General features: G+C 41.3%; 1 protein-coding gene across 1 annotated transcript in view; it reads left to right on the top strand.

Moving 5' to 3' along the window:
• Nucleotides 1-22,367, top strand: part of ANTXR1 (ANTXR cell adhesion molecule 1) — a 238,563-nt gene that overhangs the window by 11,510 nt on the left and 204,686 nt on the right. The window contains exons 2-3 of the mRNA XM_024738187.1: nt 14,940-15,011; nt 19,361-19,432. Of these exons, the coding sequence (XP_024593955.1) occupies nt 14,940-15,011; nt 19,361-19,432 (144 nt within the window). The remainder of the gene's footprint in view (nt 1-14,939; nt 15,012-19,360; nt 19,433-22,367) is intronic.

Raw genomic sequence — 22,367 nt, 5'->3', positions numbered from 1 at the left:
AAAATTTTTTTTCATTTGTTTTTTTTCCCCCTTTTTTTTTTTTTTTTTTTACATTTCCGCCTACCCTATACTCTCGACACTGGTGCCAAATTGATCTTTTTAGAACACAGATTTTAATCTTGACATCGTCTCCCCCAACCCTTCAACCTCTAAACACTTCCAAAGTTCTTTCAGTATAAAATGTATACTCCTTAGCGAGGTATCCAAGAGCCTATCGCTCCGGCCACTATGTGTTTCCCTTAGCTTCATCTCCTACCACACCCCCACACCCTTGCAATGTCCAGCAAAACGTGCTGTGCAGTTCCCTGAACTAACCCATGCTCTTTCTTGCCTTTAGCTGTAATGCCCTTTAACACCATTTCCATTTTTATATAGGTGATGCCCTCTTATCCTTTGAGATGGTGACCGGCGCTTGGTCCCCTCCCCTCACTAGTTGTGGTCTCCCTGTGGCACAAAAAATTAAGAACAGTCATCTCTTTACATCTCATCTTTATTCAAAATCCATTCCTTGTTCAGGATCCCTCAACCCCATAACAACTCATATCACATGATAAGCAGCAGAGAGGTCCATTATCAAAAGATGGAGAAGGAAACCCTTAGTGTGTGTCCTCTGAGGTCTCATTCAAGGGCCTTATCTTCTTTTCCTCAAACCCTGCTGCTCAACCATATACAGTTCATTCCCGTAGGAACCACCTAGAACAGGGCCTTCCCAATACCTTTCGGCAAAAGATTATGTTCAGAAGTATGGTCATCATTCCTTACATAAAAGATAATGCAAATACCAGGTTTATGGAAATTATATAACAAAGAAGAGAAAAATGAATTACCCTAACTGGAACTATACACCAGTCACAATAATATGGAATAGAAGGTAAAAGGAAATACAAGATACCATTGGACAGCCATAAGCTAACCATAAATAAATGAATGGCCCAGTACATTCCTGGATCGTGCTTGTCCCAATATAATTATTATTTTAAAGATTTATTTTTTATTTATTTATTTTTGGCTACATCGGGTCTTAGTTGCGGCACACGGGATCTTCGTTGAGGCATGTGGGATCTTTCATTGTGGCGCGTAGGCTTCTCTCTAGTTGTGGCACGCAGGCTCCAGGGCGCATGGTCTCTGTAGTTTGTGGCACGCGGACTCTCTAGTTGTGGCCCACGAGCTCTGTAGCTCTGTAGTTGTGGTTTAGTTGCTCCATGGCATGTGGGATCTTATTTCCCTGACCAGGGATCGAACCCAGTCCCCTGCATTGGAAGGTGTATTCTTTACCACTGGACCACAAGGGAAGTCCCCCAATGTAATTATTAGTGGCTTCCTAGTTTACTCTTGAAAGTGTTTCAGTTTGGATTTTAAATTATATGGTCATCCTGATTATTGACCGTCATAAAAGACACTATCAAAGGAACAAGAGGAGAGGGTTGAAAGCCAAATGGGTGAATCCCCTTGTACACCTTATCCCATTAAAATGGGCAACCAGTTGGGGACTCCTGATTCCATTCAGGTACCCCGATTTTAAGCTGCCCCTGGCATCCCCACTCCCAAATTTCCATAAGAGTTTGTGGAACTTCTCCAGTACTTCTCCCTAACTAAACATTTAACACTATGAATTGGAATTGTGTCTTTCCTGACCCGTCCATGGGGAGGCAGTGTTGCTCATGTGTTAGGAGCACAGGTTTAAACACCAGGAAAGAGACGTAGGATAGTAATGTTTAGACTAAGAGCATAGACTCTAGGGTTAGAATTTGAATACCACTTACTAGCTGTGTGTCCTTAAGCAAGTCACTTAATCTCTTTGTGAACTCAGTTTCCTCACCTGTGACAAGGGAGCTAATAGTATTATCACATAGGGTTGTTGTTCTCAGAGCTGAGTCCTATGCACACGTAAGAAGGGCTCATTAAGTGCTAGCTATTATTATTAAGTGGCAATGAATGTAAAGTGCTAAGCACAGTGCCTGCTGCTTAGTAAGTACTCAATACATGTCGTGGTATAATTACTAATCTTTATCGATCCTAAAGGACCTACCAGGCAGTAAAAACCATTTTGCTGAATCGATACATATTCTCTGTTGTATTTATGCATACTACAAATACACCCAGCAAGAAAGAACTGAGAAAGGTCTTATGCTTTAGCAGAAATAAAGGCACTGGTGACTTTTGGAAGTGCCGTTTCAGGGCACCATAAATGCAGAAATAAAGATTTAATGAGCTGCAGGGCTTACTCTGAGATGAGAAAGGAAAGAAAGTTTGTTGATGACTTCTGAGAAAGAAGCTGGGCATGGACAGTTACCTCCTCACTGCCTCTACCAACATCATCTAAAACTGCTGCATCCCCCAAAAGAGAAAGTCTTAAGGAGGCATCTGGGGTAAGCCTGCATCAGGTCCAGCCACTGAGGACAGCAACACTGACATGCAATACACTTGTAAGAAATTACACTAGAAACAAAGCAGTTGGGTTGAGTTTGAAGGAGGTCAGCTGGGGTCTACTTTCAACTCTGTTGCCAAGTTAAAAAATCATGTAGAAGAATATTATGGAGGAACCCCAAGAACAATCCCAAATCTGGAAGTGAGTTTGAAGTCAAGAGTGGGACATAAGGGGGATGAGAGGCATCTCCGTAGAGCCCTGCTGCCCGTGTGCATTGGCATCACACAGAGGCAGCTGCACTGGACAGTCGAAGGGGAAACCAAGCCACTAAAGAGAGAGTGCGTGAACACCAGGCAGCTTCATGACAGTGATTCTGTCCAGCGTTGCTAAATCCTTCCCGTAGATCTGGGCTTCCAGGGAAGTGGCAGAGTCCTGTCTTTGATTATGTGGATGCAGCAGGGATCAGGAATGAGCACAGTGTGAACTTGGAGTAGACACCAGGCCAAAAAACCCGACATATGGCAAGCTGGAATTGGCGTAACCGTGTCCAAAACAAACCCACAAACCTTGCAAGGATTAGGTTCCTTTGTGAGAAGTGATGAGGAGTTATTCTATTCCCTGCTCTCCCCTAATTGATGAAACAATAACATAAGCTTACTTTAGCCTTTAAGATCAACTCCCTTCCCCCAGATTAAGTTCTTAGAGAAGTTTATAAGTGCGAAGACAATGCCATACATACATATATATTTATGTAGTATTGGGGAAGCAAATAGGAGATGCAGTTACACCTTCCCATATTGAAAGATGAAAATAGGGCCTACGAGATTTTACCAACTGAAAATAAGTGGTGAAAACAAAATTCCTGAGGTGGAAGAACGTGTTTATGGGAAGAATTTTCAACAGCAAAAGAGGTCAGTTTTAGTACCATATGTGTTATGATTTCAGTAAAGTTAAATAATAAATTTGTGAAACGTGATAAAACATGAAAAGAGAAGAAAAGGGATCTAGAACAGTTAAAGAAATATAAACTATATGGGAAAGTGTAAAGTTATAAAGTCACCTCAGAAGCAGTAAAGAGCAGAACTGACAATGAAGAAAATAAAGGATGAAGGCGTGTTTGAGAAATCCTCATACTTTGAATAGGAAATGAGTTATACAAAAATGATGAGAGAGAAGATGATAAATAATGAATGACAAAAATAGATATCCAGGGCTTCCCTGGTGGCCCAGTGGTTGAGAGTCCGCCTGCTGATGCAGGGGACACGGGTTCGTGCCCCGGTCCGGGAAGATCCCACGTGCCGCAGAGCGGCTGGGCCCGTGAGCCATGGCTGCTGAGCCTGCGTGTCCGGAGCCTGTGCTCCACAACAGGAGAGGCCACAACAGTGAGAGGCCCACGTACCGCAAATAATAAATAAATAAATTAATTAAAAAAAATAAAAAAATATACAAAAATAAAAATAGATATCCAATATATCAGATAATTTGGGTTGCTAAAAAAATAGTCCAGGAGAAACATTCTCCGCAACAGGAGAGGCCACAACAGTGAGAGGCCCGCGTACCGCAAATAATAAATTAATTAATTAATTAAAAAAATTAAAAAATATACAAAAATAAAAATAGATATCCAATATATCAGATAATTTGGGTTGCTAAAAAAATAGTCCAGGAGAAACATTCAGAGATTTGATTGAAGAGAACTTTCCTGATTAAAAAACAAAAGCCTGAAAATGTAGATTGAATAGGCTTATCAAGTAATAATCAAAATTAATTAAAAGAGATGAATACTTAAACATTTCCTGGTGAAAATTTTTAATTTCAAACACAAAAGAAGAATTTTATGAATGGGAGAAGATACAGGTTACCTACAAAGGTTCTGCAACATTAAATGGTGGAGAACTTTGATGGATAAAGTTACGATCTAAAGTGTGACACCTGTCAATATGTCACTTACATGTGAAGAAAATAGAAAGACGTTTTCAAATACATATGGATTCTCCTAAAAAGGGGAGTAGGGATAATTTTCTTCAAGAAATTACCCAATGAGTGAATCAAGGCTTAAAAAAAGCTTTAAAATAGAATAGTGATTATATAAAAGAAGTTGCAATGACCATCAAAGCCATTTAAACAAATATATGTCTCATTAGTATTTTCAGTAAATTTTGAGATATTACATCAACAAATAAGAGCAGTCTGTCATGAGAAAGGAACAGCTGAAAATAAGAAACTTTTGGAGAGAAAATAGGCTGTTTCTGAATATTCAAGTTCATTGGAAACAATGACTACCACACTGAATATTGCAGAAGTAAATTCAGCTCCTCAGAAGACAGTTTAAGAAACTTTTTCCAGAACTCCAGCAGAAAGAATACAGAGATTAAAATTATGAGACAAGAGATAAGTAATACAAAGGCTAGGAACATATATACATATATGTATATAGGCTAGGAACATATATATAAATATAAATTCTAGGAAAAGAGAACATAAGAGATGCAATAATAAAAGTTCCTTTTCCTGAGCTGAAGAAAGAGTGAAGTCTTCAGATCTAGAGGACTTACCAAATACTCAGCCTAATTAATATGTTTAAAGGATCCAAATGTACACAATCTCAAATAAAAATTTAAAATATAAGAGTACACAGAAATGTCTACATTCTTCCAAAAAGGAAAATAATAGGCATCTCATCTCCCACAAAATAAAAAACCAAAACTCAGAGTGGCATTAGACTTTTTTTTTTTTTAGTCTACAACATTAAATGCTCAAAAAACCTCAGTAAAGTCTTGAGTGAAATGTGATATTTAAATTCCATAACTAGGTTTCCTAAGACATAAAAATTCAAAAGATATACCACCCACATACCCTTATTGAAAAATGTCACTTGAAAATATTGACATCAAAATGGACAACGTATTAGAAATAAAGGATATGAAAAAGACATGGTGTACCAGAAACAGAAGTAATGGTCCCAGAAAAGTTAATAAGTCACAATACTGTTATCAATGAGGTTATACATCAAAATATAAAACTTAAAGAATGGGGCTTCCCTGGAGGCGCAGTGGTTGAGAGTCCCCCTGCCAATGCAGGGGACACGGGTTCGTGCCCCGGTCCGGGAAGATCCCACATGCCGCGGAGCGGCTGGGCCCATGAGCCATGGCCGCTGAGCCTATGCGTCCGGAGCCTGTGCTCCGCAATGGGAGAAGCCACAACGGTGAGAGGCCCGCGTACTGCCAAAAAATAATAATAATAATAAAATAAAATAAAATTTAATGGATTCTCGAAAGTGAAAGTAAATTTTTTTATGCAGGATAGAAAAAAAAATTCTCATATTACATTCATATATATCCCCCCAAAACTGTCATTTACTATATCGAACTCCCAAACTCCTCCTCTTCCTCCCAAGCCTACCTACTGGGTAGTAGGAGGGCTGGAAATCCTTAAATTCTGAACCAAAGTGATGACATGAGTCCAATGTGGTGATTTTTAAAAAAAATTTTTTTTTGCGGTACGCGGGCCTGTCACTGTGTGGCCTCTCCCGTTGCGGAGCACAGGCTCCGGACGCACAGGCTCAGCAGCCATGGCTCATGGACCCAGCCGCTCCGCGGCATGTGGGATCCTCCCAGACCGGGGCACGAATACCGTGTCCCCTGCATCGGCAGGCGGACTCTCAACCACTGCGCCACCAGGGAAGCCCCAATGTGGTGATTTTTAAAAATTCCTTTAGGTGAAATGTTCAGTCTTTGCGATTTTTCCCCTCCTCCCAACCTCCCCAGTAGAATCCTTTGGTTTTGGACCAAGTTGGTTTCATGGCAAGTCCTATCACATCTTCAAGGAAAAGAAAATTTCAATAAAGTTTAACTCTCCAGAAAATAGAAAAGATGAAGTTTCCCAATTTATTTTAGGAAGCTAGCATATATCTGATATCAATATCTACCAAAGATAACACGTATAAAACTTCAGACCAAATTTGAATAAAAACTTTAAATCTGAAATCAAATATCATTAAAACAAAACTAAAAGTACAGTAGAAGAGTAAAAACTTATTCTAGGAATGCAAGAGTGCTTTTATATTTAGGAAATGTATTAAAATAACACATTTATTTTGAATGCTGAAGATGAAAACCAAATTATTTTCTCAGTAGAATCTGAAAAGACATCTCTCTGAATACTTGTGTTCAAAGGATATAGAGGATATGAATAATAATTAATGGGATTGACTTAATAAATATATTTTGAACCCTATATCCCACAGAGAATAAACTTTCCTTTCAAATACCCATGAAATATTTATTAGGTAGCAAAGAATGCCTCCATATATATCCCAAGGCATAACTTTTCCAGTCCACATTCTCAGCAATAAATAACAGGAAATGAATAGTGAAAGTACACTAAAGCTTCAGCTACCAGGAAAAAAAATATAGATTTTTATATTATCTTGTCATGAGGAAGACTGAAAGAAAGTGACTGTCTAGGACAGAGGTTAGCAAACTATGGCCTGCAGCCTGGTTTTCTAAATAAAATTGTGTTGTCATTTAGTTCATGTTCCATCAATGGCTGCGTCTGTGCTACGACAGCAGAGCTGAGTAGTGGCCACAGAGACCATATGGCCCACAGAGCCTAAAATATTTACCATCTGGCCCTGTACAGAAAAAGTATGCTGACCCCTGATCTAAGGAAACATTTGCACCGCAATAGAAAATGGGCAAAGGATACGATGCCAGGGTCAGCTTCATGGGCATGGGACCTGCATGGTCGCCCAGGGGCCCGCACTTAGAAAGGTCCTGCCCTTAGTTTAATGCTCTGCTGTTGCCATCTCGAAATTCTTAATAATTTTTGAACAAGAGGCCCTGTGTTTTCATTTTGCACTGGATCCTACGCATTATGTGGCTGGTCCTAACTGATCCACCATGTTTTAAAACAAAGAAAGACAAATAAATTGTAAATATTAAAAAAATCTGTGGCCTATTATTAAATACATTCAAATAAAAGCTATCATGAAAACTCATCTTCATTTATAAAACTTACAGATATTTGAGAAAGAGCTAATCCTGAGTGTGGGTAAGAAAACCAGCACTTCATACCTCGCTCCCGGGAGTTTAATAATCATGACAGTGGGGAGTGAGTTAAAGTGGCCACCGTTCTCAGGGTAGAAAAAAACTTATGCTCACTATACTCGAGTGTAGAGGAAATAACTTGAAGCTGCTTTGCTTATCTTCAAAAGACCCTCCTGCTGGGTGCAGGTGTAGTGAGGAGAGGAGGCACCTTTCTTCCAAACGGGAAATCCTAGCCCAGTGCAAGAATTTAAACACTCAGTAGATTTCAATCTTTTCAGTCTTGCCCTGCCCCCACTTCTCTCACTCCTATGGCTCTGTGTTTGAGGGGGGCTTATTGTGTCCTTGTGGCCTGCACGTGAAGGGGGCCTCCGAGTCTTCTGGCAGCCACAGTACCATCCCTTGTCTTGTCATGGTCACCTGGTGTTCATCCACCGATCGCATTGGTGGCTTTGACTGGTGGCCCTCCTTTATCACATCTTGGTGTGTGTTTCAATTATGGGAAATACCTTTTGGACAGCTAACCAGTTTTCTGTTCTCGTAACAACAGCAACAACAACAGTTTTGTGTTGAATTTGCACCAAAAGTACCAATACTTGATGTGAGAAAATGTCTTTAGGCTTTTCCTAGTGCGTGAGTGCACGGGCGCACGTTAGAAAAGGCAAATTGGTGGAGGTGAAAGGAGTACATGTTTTGCTCTAATATCTTTTTGATCCTTCACAAGAAAAATACAGTGTACATCTTAACACAGTGTATGTGCATTACTTACACATAGTTGACTAAACGTTTCACGTAGCATGCCTTTCTGCTGTGGTATGCTATATGTCTGATGTTTCTATTCTATTTCGTTTTTATTAACTGTTGGCAACATCCCACCAAACTGATTTCCCAAATCACTAATAGGTTGCATTCCACAGCTTGAAAGTCATTGTTGTCGTAGCCATCAGTGAGATGGACTAAAGAGGAAATTCCTCACGCATCAGTACGGCGGGGCTGGGGTCTCCAGATGCAGACAGGAGCAGGGTGGGTAGCCCATCTACTCAAAGTAGTGCTCGGTGGCTTGCTTTGGGTCTGCACTGGTATCTGACGAAATTGGAGTGGAGACAAGCGTCGAGGTCAAGCTTTTTGAGCAGGAGGGAGGCTTGGCCATGACCCCAGTCAATCATAGGAGGACAAGGGCTGAAGGTCTGGGCTGGGTTTCGGGCTCCAGCCAGTTAGGGTGCAGGGGAGGCTAGGAGGAAGGAGAGAAGGGCCAAGGAAGAAGCGGGGGAGTGGGATGGAGGTGAGGAGGGGGGATACAGATGAACATGGGGCCAGAACTAATTGCTGGTCCTGCTTAGTTGCGCCTGAGGCTGCCATACCTTCCCAGGATTAGCTGGGGACCTGGGTGGGTCACTAAGGACATGAATGACTTCAGCCGGGTGGGGCTAAGGAAAAGCAGGACCTGACAGTTTTATCATTTCCATGCTTACCGCGACTCTGCTCTTCCAGAATTAAAAGACTCCTGGGTGATGGCTCCAACTGCAAGCTCTTTTGTCCCTTTTCGTTTTCCCCTAACCCATGTGCAAAGGGTGAGGAGGGACAATTCTAACTCAGTTTGGCCCACTTGATTCTTTCTGACTGGTTGTATCTGTGGTTACTGGAAAGAGCATGTGTTTTCTAAGGAGCTTAACCACAGGGAGGTTTGGAAACTCACATAAACACAAAAGAATGTGTTTTAGAAACGAATCAAAATGAGACTCAGGGTTCTTATTTTGCTCTTACTCTCTGTATATCAAACCCTTGGAAATAACTGAGCAATAATCTGAGGGCCGCGCAAGGTTCCACGCAAAACCCCTCACTGGGGACACACAGTGAATGCACTGTCATAGAAGGTATTGACTTCTTATCATGTTCCAGATGCTGGAGAGGGTATAGAAAAACAAAACTAGCTGAGGAACTCTGGAGCTGCTCCAGCTGTCACCTTCTCATGGGACTGGTGGCTTTGCCTCCTGCTGGTCTGGGAAGCCCTTCTCAAAGCCAAGTCGGGAGGTGGTGTGAAGAGGGGTTGACTCTGATTTTGAGTGGACCCGGGTGTATTGAGTGAATCTTTAAGCACAGAACTCTGTAGGGCTGTAATGAAGCAGAATTCCTGGGAGGCTACTTGAATACCAAATTTGGCTGTGATTTATACTTGTGGAACCAAGGCATGAAATACCAAGAAAAGCCTGAATCCTGCACACCATCTTGATACCCAGTTGGCCCATGGAAATCTTCAGGGGCTAGAACTGCATTTGAGTTAGGATTTAATTGAGTCAAATATCTGGGACATTTCACATCCACTGACTTCTAAAACATGGATATTTCAACTGACTATAGTTAGTCAGCAATTGTGTGTTAAAAGCAATTTTAAAAACAAAACAAGACAAAACCATCCACAGCAGAGTTCAATGGAACCTTTCCCAGTAATACTTATATTTGGACTAGGAAGGAGTTTTTATTTCCACCCTGGGGCTTTGGTAACAATGGCTGGGTGAGCCATTACTAAAGAGAACATTGGGGCTCCATAGCTGGGATTTTAAGATCAGTAATTCTTAAACAGGTTGGCATGATACATGAGATATTTTACACATTATAAGGTGGAGAGAAGCTGCCACTTCCCCACCCGACACCCTACTTCTCCTGGCTATGACCAGGAGTTCACTTAGGTCCTCAGTGTTGAAAAGAAGCCAAGGTCTGAACATGGACACACCATCCTGGGTTGATTATTCTGGGAGTAGCTACTAGATCAGATTCCAAACAAGAAAATCAGTTTACAAGGCAAAGTGTGGGTAAGACAGGCACGTTTTAACAGAAAGTCCAAACAAAATTAAAGACCCAGCATATCTATCCCCATGAGAGAAGGGCAGGAGTCTGGTTCAAGTCTTAGTGGGTAGTTTCCAGATTCCCCATGGATGAAGTAGTTAAGAGTTCAGAGTTAGGAGTCCATCTGTGGTCAATGGGTGGTGGTGAGGCAGGGGAGAGGACCATGGCACCAGTCAGGCAAAACCCTTGCTCCTGGGGACATCCAACATGCTCACCTCCATGCTAAAACCAGAAGCACCAGCCATGGGACTCTTTCCTTCTCTAAGAGGTGATCTGGTCTTGGGGTAGGACATGACGTGCGTGTGTAGGTTAAGAAGCTCAGTCATGAGGACTAAAGGATTCCAAGGTGCAGGTCTACATAACCCCATATTCCTCTGCCGCTTTCATAGCTGAGGCCCCTTGGGGTCCCATGGTAACCCACGAGAAGACGAAACCAGTTTTGTTCCCAGAATCTTAGAAGGTTATGTTTACCCTCAGTGCTTGAGGGAATAGGCTAAGTACATCTCAAGCATGTCACAAAGAGGGTATATTTTGGTGCAGGCTTATATAATTGTGTAAAGAATGGTCATGTGTAAATATGAAACAACAAACCTCAACAGTAACAGGACAATTATTAGTAATTAGAAGCAAACCTGTCAATATCTGCTTCCCTCTCATTTTATCTTAAGGGCCTCATTTTATTTTCTTCCTGAGCAAAGAGAGCACCTGTCAATTGGCAAGAAAGTGTTCCAGATAGCTTTAGACTTTTCTTAACACTCCAGGATATTTCTTGGATCTTTCCCTATATCTAGCATCAAGAAATCAGATGAATACTAATATTGTCTGAATTTTACATGTCAGTCAGACAGAAGAATAGTGAAAATGAAATGTTTTAAGCCAAAAGAAAATGTAAATTAACATGGGGTGACCCTTTTTAATAAGTAAAGGAACGCAAATGATTTGTGGCCAATCCTTGAAAACAAAGAAATAAACTCAAAAAGGATTTACTTGAAACCTTGCTCCTTTAGCAGACAGCCAAAAACAGACCCCCAGTTCTAGTTCAAGTCCCTGTTTCACCTATACTTTGCCTCCCCTCCCAGTTTAATTCCCGCACTACAGGACTTCTCTACCAATGAGAAAATCAAACATGGAATAGAGGAGCTGTGGGAATTCCTCCCTAATCATAGGTGTCTTACCCTACCCCTCAGGACCCAAAATTTCACATAGTACTTGTTTGGGTGCTATGGACCAAAACACAGAATTGTATTTCAGAAGTGGGCACAGACAATCCGTGTTCAAGGAAATCTCTTGCTTCCAGTGGAAACGAGGTGTAGAATTATCACTGGAGTAGCAGTCACACAGTGCCTCGTCTGAAGCACCTATACAGCATTGGGCCAGATCTGCCAGACCCTCACTAGGATCCCCAGGACCAGAGCATCTACCCCATAGCTGAAGAAGAAGAGCCAGGACCAGTCTTTGAGATTTGAAATATACAACGGAAGCTTGTCCAGGAGGATGGCTGGGATTCTAATAAAAGGCTTTCCAAAGCTTTAAAAGTGCAGGGCTGGAATATGCTGTTCTGGTGAGCTTTGGGGAGACCCCCAGCTCGCATTAAGCCCAGACATCTACTGTTGATGATTAGGTAGGCCCGTTCACCAAGGAGCTTTGCTCTAGAATGCTTGACTCATCTGGGAAGGTTCCTCAGGTTCACATAGGATCACAGGAATTGGCTGGAGCCGTCTGAGCCTCAGGCCCAGGCTGTTCATCCAGACGAGACCGGAAGAGGTGCTGTCCAGCTGGCAAAAGATCAGGAGACATCCATGAGCAATAGAGACGTCTCCCCACGCTCTTCTTTCCTTCCATCCAACAAACAGGTAGATCCTGGAGAGGCAAATATCCTTAAGACCCTCACAAGGGGAGCTGGAAAAAAAAGTGATTGCAACCCAGTATCAGAGGATGGTGACTGAGAGATGTACATGGTGCCCTGAGAGCCTGGGGCAGGAGCAACGAGCCCCATCTGTGTCGGTCAGAGGCAACAGACAGAGGCCAAGTTGCGTCTTACAGAATGAGCAGGAGTTTGCCAATGTGGACACTGTGTGTCCCAAGCAGATGGAACGTATAAAGGCTGAGAAACTGGAATAGAAAAGTTTATTGGAAAAGGTTTATTTTTTATAAAAGAGCCCCTGCCCCCTTCTCTCCCTGATCCGTTTCCCCAACTCCCCAACTCCTCACCCCTCTACCCTGTGGGCTTTATGCTGCTGCCCCCTGAAACTGCTTGCTCTTCCCCAAACAATTGTTTAAAAAAGCATTTCTATATTTATCAGAAGAGCTGAATGTTTTTTCAAATGCTGACTTACCATCCTTCAGGGGATTGCCTGTTCTGAACCTTTGTCTATTTTTCTATTGTTTGCCTTATTAATATTTACTTGTACCACCTATTTACATATCCTGGACAGTAATCTTTTGCCTTTTTTATTTGTTGCAGACATCTTCTCTCACTCCTTTTCTTTTTTTTTTTTTTTTTTTTTTTGATTTTTGTTTTATTTGGCTGTGTCGGGTCTTAGTTGCGGCATGCAGGATCTTTCATTGTGGCTGCGTGGGCTTCTCTCTAGTGGCAGTGCACTAGAGAGGCTCAGTTGCCCCGCGGCATGTGGGATATTAGTTCCCCCATGAGGGATCGAACCCGCGTCCCCTGTACTGGAAGGCGGATTCTTAACCACTGGGCCACCAGGGAAGTCCCTCTCACTCTCTTCTTGTCTTTGTTTATGGTATCTTTTGTCACCCAGAATTTTAGACCCTTCAGATAGTCAAAATTATTCTTTTCTTAAAAGACAATTCCTACTTTTTGTATCTGGTTGAAGAAATCCTTCACTAACAGGATGACATAAAAATCTCCTTCTATAATTCACTCAGTGGATTGAAAGTTGTGTTTTTCCCATTAGGTTTTAATACATCCAGGGTGATATTTGGTATGAGATAGTGATCTGATTGGTTGTTTCCAACGACAAATCCCTTGTCACAGCATCACTTATGGAAGGGTTCATTCTCCCTCCCCAGTTTGAATCACCACTTTCACTGTATAGAGAGACCTCACATACGTCAAGGTGTGGGCTCTCCATTTCACTCCATTCCTTCTGCTGTTCTGTATCATACACATAGGGCCACTATATGTGATAGGGCAAACTTTCCAACCTTGTTCTTTTTCATTATTGCCTTGATTACTTTTAGAACTGTAATCTTCATTTCATTTTTGGAGTCCATTTTTGAGCTTAACAAAACTTTCTTTCAGAATTTTTCCTAGAATTGAAGTTATAGATTAACTTGAGGAACATGAGATATCCTTATGATATGGAATCTTTCAGCACATGACCATAACGTATTGTGTCACTTCTGCTCAGGTCAGACAGACATATCATTTCTGGATATGGGGCAGAAGAAAATAAATTTTCCTCATAGAGATGGAATACACTCAACCAGAATGAGAATTCCTAAAGATACTGCATCATGAAAAGGAAGGCCTGAGATCTACTTTGCCCAAATTCATCTTAAATATCTATAAAATAGTCTGAAACAAAGACAAAATAATAATAACTCTCTAGAAGTTAAAATTAAGATAAATGAGTGCATAAAAAATAAAAGTAATCTGAAAACAATGGAAAATGTTTGCAGTACAAAATGTCAGAGTCAAAGGAGCAAACTCTAACCTCAAGAATTATTAGAATGACAGGCAGCAATGCAAGGCTCAGCTGAAACAGATCCTTAAGTAAAAGGAAAGAACATCAAAGCTACAGAAGAGTGGGTTAGAATAGAAAAACCTACTATGAAGTCAATGCAACAGATTGAAGTATGAGCACTAGGAAAAATACTTAGAAGCTGAACTGAAGCAGTAGTAAGTCGTATCAGTGAAACAGAAGTCAACCTTGGGAAATAAAGAAGCCCCCTTCCAAATCTAAAATGCTATGATTCCATCTGTCTTAGAGAAAGTTTCCCTCTTTTTTCAGTAAAGTTTCCCTCTTTTTATTAAAAAAAGGCTGTATCATTTTTCTTCTTTTATTTATTAGTATGACTGGTTACATTAGATATCCTTAAATGTTGAACTATCAATACATTCCTGAAATAAATACCAATAATTAATTAGTATTCTTTTGGATTCCTGCTGCATTCATTTTGCTAATATTTTATTTACAGATTTTTGAATCTATATTTACCAATGAATTTGGACTCTTCTTTTTTGAGGAGGGGGATCTGTTTATCTTTGTTTATTTGGGCATCTAGTTTGTGCTAATTTCATTTAAATGAATCGGAATCATTTTTCTTCTGTAATCAAAGCAATCATTTAAAGAGCACAAAAATAACTGTTTCTTTTTTTTTTTTTTTTTTTAAATAACTGTTTCTTAAAGATTTGAAACTAAACTGGGAATCTGGTTGGGCCCAGGGTTTTTTGTTGTTTTGTTTTGCTTTGTTTTGTTTTGTTTTTAGCGTATGAGTGTGTGGAATGGGGTGGGAAGGAGTGAAGGAAGTTCTTTACCAAAATTTCTCAGAATTCTAACATAAAGCATCCTTTTAAATAATTTCCAAAGTTATGGAAATTTCAGATAATAAGCCCAGTTAGAGGATAGGTCAAAAGTAAAGTAATAGACTATATGACACAAGGTAAAGACAAATGAACACCTGATTAAGTCACATCTGTTTTATTTTCCTAGATCAGGAAGTGTGCTGCACCACTGGAATGAAATCTATTACTTCGTGGAACAGTTGGCTCATAAATTCATCAGGTGAGAAACATAATGAGTAGTTCTCCGTCATGAGTACAGCCAGCAGGTTTGCTATTCTACTAATTACTGACCACTTTGGGGATGCTTTTTGACAAAGGTAGACCCTCAGATCTTATCACGGAGACTTGACTTTGTTTTCATCTTTGCCACATATTAGAATAACTTTTGGCCTCGTGTTTTCAAGAGGACCCTGATTAGGTTATAAGACCAACATTTTAACTTCCTCCCTCTCTTGTCAAATAATATCCTTCTAGAAGGATCGTTAACATTTTCTTTCACGGTGCAACATGCTGGGACAATTGGCTCATTCTGGCTGGACCCATGTGTAGAGCCTGCAGGGTGTAAGGTAACCAACTCATCCCAGTTTGCCCAGGACTTTCCTGGTTTTAGCACTGAAAGTTTCACATCTTGGGAACTCTCCTCAGTCCTGGGCAAACCGCCATGGTTGGCCAGCCTGGCTATATATGCCTTATCAGGTAGAATCCTCTGAGCATTCTTGACACCACTTTCCAAGGAAGGACAATGCAGTTTTGAACATTGTCACTATACACATTGCAGGGGCCTTGGAGGTCCTACTTTCCAATAAGTAGGACCCACTAGTAAAAGAAAGGAGGTCATTTCACCTTGCTTGTGTGCAACCTCCAAAGGACAACACAACTGTGATAGCATTAACGGATATGCTTGAAGCCAGTTGTCAAGGTCTTTGGTGAAATTGTTCTGATCGTTGTAAATTTGAAAGCAGCTCCAACCCTGCTTGATGGTCTCTGTAGAGTCTTCCAGCTGATGTGAGTAACCATATACTTTCTCTTTGAATATGTTGTCCTCTGAGACCAGGGTCATGACAGATGTGTTCCCTGCAAATTCATTTACTGGTCTCAACATGTACCCACCGCTTGATTGGAGGGAGGCAGTTAAGAGGTGTCCTCTCCATTATGCCCAAACTTGGAAACTACAGCAGGAAGCATCTACACCCAGATGAAGGGAAAAAACAGAGGCTGGGAGGAGACAGGCGGGTAAAGTAGAGGAAAAGAAGAGAAGCAAATACATGGATGGTATTCAAAGCAAAGTTAAGAGAATTGTACAAGCTTAGAACTGAAAGGAACAACTTCCCAAGCTATCGTCCGAGGCATTCACTAACCCCCAACTTGAATAGCTCTGGTGAGAAACTGCTGCGTTTTGAGGTAAACAACCCAATAGTTGGATAATTCCAGTTTCCATAAGAGTTTTTTTTGTCATTGACCCATAATGTCCTTTCCTACACTCTCATCCATCTGGAGTGATATAAAACAAATCTGCCTCCAGACGCCTCAGAGTACCTGCTATGTCTGTCTTTCCTCTAATGGTTTTCTGTTCTCTCTAAAGCAGAGGAGTCTCCTGGAAAAGGCTTTGAAGTTAGGCAGATGTGGATTTTCATCCAAGCTCCATTGGGCAACCATAGCAATTAACTTACCTTGGTTGAACCCTAGTTTGCGTGTGAAAATTATACGAGAAAACATGTGCAAAGCAACTAGCCCAGCACCTGGCTAAGTGTGCGAAGCAACTAGCCCAGCACCTGGCTAAGAGTGAGCACATGACACTTCTCTTCCCCAGTTCCTTCAGAAACTCCAGACACTTTGCTATTTTAGATTCAAAGACGTTAGAGGTAGGAGTTGGGGGAACTAAGCCAGTCCTCCTCGTTTTATAGACAAAGAAACTAAGGACCAGAGTAGTCGACATGGCCTAATCTAGACCACGAGGCACTTTCCTTTAATTGTCTCCTCTGGCCCTCTTTGGCTCTGGACCCTCCTCAAAGTGTGGCATGAAGACACTACTGCCACGCAAACTCCAAGAGGAGGGTCTGTCTTTTGTTGCCTGCTTCAGCCCCAGGGCCGATAGTAGTGCCTGACACACGATACCTGCTCAATCAGTAATATAACTTTTCACCTTTTTCTTGAAGCCCCCAACCTGAACCTCACACCCACCCCTCTCAGCAAAGAACTTCACCTCCTGTTTCACCAAGAGCCCAGAGAACAGCAAGCAGGGGATTACCTCCTATTCCAATCCTCCTCTTAAAAGATGGATGCATGCCCTTCCCATCGTCTCTGAGATTCAAGTATCCCTCCTATTTAAAGCCTGTCCTTCCATTTTAGTCCATTTTATCCCATTGTCTCCAATATCCCCCAGGTCTTTGTTTCTCTCTTGTATTTTTCTCTACCTTTCCTCTGGCTCCATTTCCACTATCAATAGACATAACCTCATCTGAAAAAAAAAAACAATGAATTTCCTGATCATGTCTTTCTATAGATGCTACCTTAATTCTTTACCAGTTTCTCACTCAAATATCTTTAAAGACTCACCATCTCCATATCCTTACTTCTCATTCATTCCTTAACCCACTCCCATCTGGCCTTCATCCGCACCCTCGACCTGCTTGCTCTCACCAAATTCCCTAAGTGATACCCTAGAGGACAAATCCATTGAGAGCCACGAAGTGCTTGTTCTGCTGGATAGAGGAGTTTCATTGGATTCAGATTTATCTCTCCTTAAAATTCTCCCCTCCGCTGGCTTCTGGCTCTCCTTTCATCCCCTGCCCGGAGCCAGGCCTTTAAATGTTGGTTTTGGTTCTGGTTTGGCTCCCTTCCCTTCTCCCTGCTGATACTCTGACAATTTTACTCACATCAGTATGCTGAGAACTCCCAAATTATGTCTGCAGCCCAGATTCATATACCAATTACCCCTTGGAGACCTACATCTCCTGCATTTCAAATTCATTCTTTCCAGAGCTTAACTCTATATAAGGGAGGCCGTATAACATAGTGGTTAAGAGCCCAAGTTCTAGAATCAGAATGTTTGGTTTTAAGCCCTAGGTCTACCACCCTCCCACTGTGTGACTTTGGGAAAATTATTTTATCTTTCAGGGTCTCAATTTCCTTTCGTGGAAAATAGGAATAATAATAGTAATGATCTCATAAAGTTGTTACAAGTTTAATGAAATAATACATGCAAATCACTTACAGTAGTGCTTGGCACATAGTAAGTACTTGAAAGGGTTGGCCATTATTATATTATCATGATAATTATGATTTTTATTATCATTTCTGATGTGGTGTCCTCCTGGCCCAGCACTAGTGAGGTAGTAAAAGGCAGCATGTTGCCATGGACAGGGAACCCAGGTCTTTTTCCAAAGGCCAATTTCAATTCACCAGGTGTTGCTTGGGCTCCTACCAAGTATTACACATCATGCTAAAGGGTTTCCGAAGGTGCATCAGACATACGGTAATGGATGTAGACTTTATCTTGGATGCATTAGGAGCCATTGGAGGTTTGATAGCAGATGAATGACAAGATCTGATTTATATTTTAGGAAAATAATCCTGGTAGCAGTGTGAGGAATGAATTGGAGCAAGGAATGATGATAGGCAAGGTCACCAGCTAGGAAACAATGACTATTGTCAGGAAAAGGGGGAAGGTTTGGGGAAACATTTTAGGAAGTGGGAAATATAAGATTTGGGGCCAGGTCAGGTATGGGAGGTTACTGCATCATGAAGAACTAGGTTGATGCTATGACGTGTGAACCATCTGGCTACTTAGAGAGAGCCCCAAAGGATGGCATTCCAGTGGTGAACCCACTGTAGTCTGACAGTCTATCTTGCAGACCGAAAAACATGTTTGTCCTCAGCTGAGAGTTGATCTATCTCTCAGAGTGTGGATTTCACATTGGCAAAGCTCCCAAGTACCGCCATATAAAAACCATGCCGATGTATTCATTAATCATGAGAAGTTTAACTACCAAGAAGAATAGATAGTCTTGTGACCCGTCAGCACATGCTTTCCTTATAGGGTAACCTCCTTGGGAAGCCAAATAGAAATTAAAAGTTGATGGTGATCCTACTTTCAGAGTAAAATGAACTGTATAATCTTAATGGCTAATGGCATCAAGCTGCCATTGCCTGAGACACCCAGGTCGGTAGAGGATACACCAGACTGCAGTGGAGGCACTATCAAATGTTGTCTGTTGGGATCCTGATTTGCATAGACAGCATGCAAACCAGTCTTCTAGGGGCACACTTCAGACAGAGCAGAGGGAAGTGATGAATCTTAGCTTTCTTACTTGCGACCCACACTCACTGAGTGGTGGTCAAATCAGAAGCAGCCTCCAGGAGGACAAAGTGGGTCTTCTCTTTGGTCCACAGCTTCAAGTCAGCTGCTGGCTGACTACTTGCAACACCAGCTGTGAAGGTGCCCTTTGGGTTGAAGGTTGGCAGCTCTGGCAGCCGTAATATAAAGAGAAGAAGAGGGGGGAAGCCTGGAAGGGAATGGCATTCCACAGTCTCTCTTTCTGCCCTAACAGAATTGCTTTTCCTTTCCAGTCCACAGCTAAGAATGTCCTTTATTGTCTTCTCTACTCAAGGAACAACCCTAATGAAGCTAACAGAAGACAGGTAAGGACGCTCCCCACCCCTATCATTACAAAACCCGTCTTTTCTTGAGTAGTTCTGGTATTTGTGCCCCACTGCCAGCTTTGACCTGGCAGTGATTTTAATTGAATTGTTCTCTCCTTTGACTTATGCCTTGAACTTTGCACGTTGGCCCATCTGTTAATTTACTCTGCCATGACTTTGATAGAATTTCCTTACGTCAGTGAAATTTTATAAATGACTAAATCACGTTAAGGTAAATCTTACCTTTGATTGGTGACTCAGTCTGCTAACTTGGAGCAACATGTTAGCAAACCAAATTCTTGAGGGAATATATTTTCTTTTATTTAAATTAGATTTATTTTGTGGATTAAGTGTTCAAAGATATAATAAGTGTGCTATGAGAGAAGGAAGAACTTGAAATATTATCATCCATAATGACTAAGGCAGCGAATAGAAAGGGAGGGTTTATGGCACTACAAAATTAAAAGAAATTTGAATCAAGTATGGGAAAATGTTGTTGACAGAAAATGATTAGTCAGACCTAGCTTAACAAAAACATTAGTTGGGGTTTTACCACTTGCAGATGAAAATTAGCAGTAACAGAGACACGTCATTTATTCACGGCTAGGATGGTATATTGGAGATGACACTTTTCCTGAGTTAATGATGCTTTGTCCACTTTTAAAAAGTGGTGTGGTCCACATGAGAGAGGTCCCAGGGCGGGGCACACGTGGGACTATGGGCCGACTTACGTGGACATGTTGGGGAAAGGAAGGGAAGAACGGCAAGTACAGGAAGGGCAGGAAGACTTTATTCTGTGCGATTCTTCTAGAAATGAGAATAGGGCTAACAGGATGGAGTAAGGTTTTTCTGGAATTGGCACTCACACAGCACATCTGAGCTAGTCCCCATTTTTTCCATGTCTTTGTTCCCCATCTGTAACAAAAAGAACACTCTCTAGGAAGTTTTCAAATCCTGTTACTCCTTCAGCAGTATCTATCATATGCATGCATGCCATTTGAGATGTACTGAAACCCCATTTTAAAAACAAGGGTTTCTTATTCCTTATTAACAGAAGGAGAAACTGAGGCCTTGTCATGTTCCTAAGGATACCAAGCAGCATCCACTCTAGAGGCAGGCTGCACATTCTTTCCACTCCACCTGCCGTTAAACAGAGACTCATGAAGCCCAAGAAGCCTGTGTGATTTCCCTTCAGTATCGGCCAAGGATTTTTTTTTAAGATCCTCTATACACACATTTATTTCTACTGAAAGTTGAAACAGAACATCAAAAATATTTTTTTACAATTCAACACGCTGTTCTAACAATGCTCTGGCCAAGCCACCCAACGTTTTCTTTACATTCCTTCCACACAAGTTAATTTGTTTCAAATTCTTGATATTGGGTTTCTTCTTACAGTGGACTTCAGGCTCATAAAACAGGCAATACCTGAGACCTATTAGTGCTTCTTTGTGTCAAATCAGAGTGGAACTAAAGTATATTCAAGTCATTGAAATGCAAGCTACATAGCTTAACTTATAAGGTAACTTATAAGTTACCTGCATTAAGGTAGAAAAGAGATGCAAGAAAAAAGACATCACAGAACTTATAATACAGGCTATCAAAATATTGGTACACAATCTTTTCCAAGCTGCTTCATAATGATCCTAAAATTACAAGCAAGAAAAATTTGTACAAGAAGAAGGTTTATGGCCCATCCAACTGTGTGTCATAATTTCTGTAATATTTATTGTCGTAATTTTCTCATAATTATCCTCGTAAGGATCTCTATGAAACAGGCAATAATGACAGCTGTATCTAAATCTTTTCACTCTTGATCGCGTCTCAACGTCCTTCTACCATGGTTCTCTTTGAGAGTCAGACAGAGGCAGCCTGGCTACTTTTAATATATTGAATCATCCTTTCCATCCTTTCTCTCTGAGCAGTCAACAATGTCCTCACCCCTCTCCTGTAGGGTCAAGGATTTTAAGAAGCTCTGAGACAATGTCTCTAGCCTATGGACTATATGCAAGACTCCTAATCTCTCTCAGTCTTTATATATGATAATATCTGAGTCATAATTTGCAGAGATGTCTTTTCTTCAGAGAAAACCCCTCTCTCACCCATTCTTCACATCCTCCTACAACCCAAGGCTGCGTAGTGCCGCTTCATGCTGATTCCACTCGCTCTGCACCTAAGAATTTGGCGAGAGACCAAGTTCACACATCCCCTGTGGATATGTTGTGTGCCACTGCTCACAGCCTCTGGGAAGCTGGAGAGGTGGAGGGAAGTCACAGATTTATAAACACTAGTAGAACATCGAGTCTTTCAGACCCATTTTGGTTATGCTAGCTCAAATTAGTCATCTGAATCCTACTTTGAATCTAGTTTTTTGTACCTTAACTTCACTACTCCTAGTACCCCATGCCAAGGAGAAGACTGGGATTGGAATCTCTACTTTGCTGGAAGCAGCATTTAATAATTAAGGGATGAATATGCGTCAAACAGCAGCCAGAAATACCTTGCTAGAGGCTGAATGATTTGGGATGAGCAGGTGCAAACTATGATATATAGAATGGATAAACAACAAGGTCCTACTGCATAGCACAGGGAACTATGTTCAATACACTGTGATAAACCATAATGGAAAAGAATGTGAAAAGCATGTGTATATATATATATATGTGTGTGTGTGTGTGTGTGTGTATAAGGCTGAATGAGTTTCATGTGGTGACTGCTTGACCTAATCTGTGGGTCAGCTGGCAAAGCATGACCATGGTTCACTGACCCATCCCCAACCTTGTCAGCCTGTGGAAAGACGCAGGCAAGCCAGCTCTCTCTAAAATAGTTTCTCATGAGATTGGTGTAAAGAATTAGACTTTCAGAACTTCCAACCTGCTACTGTTTCTGAAACGTATGACTGTGGTTTAGTTGGTCGCGGGAATTTTTATATTTT

The sequence above is a fragment of the Neophocaena asiaeorientalis genome, unplaced genomic scaffold (assembly GCF_003031525.2).
Source record: "Neophocaena asiaeorientalis asiaeorientalis breed wild unplaced genomic scaffold, Neophocaena_asiaeorientalis_V1.1 scaffold756, whole genome shotgun sequence".
Classification (NCBI taxonomy): domain Eukaryota; kingdom Metazoa; phylum Chordata; class Mammalia; order Artiodactyla; family Phocoenidae; genus Neophocaena; species Neophocaena asiaeorientalis.
The sequence above is the reverse complement of the archived record's forward strand: the minus strand, read 5'-3'. Positions and strand labels throughout refer to the sequence as shown.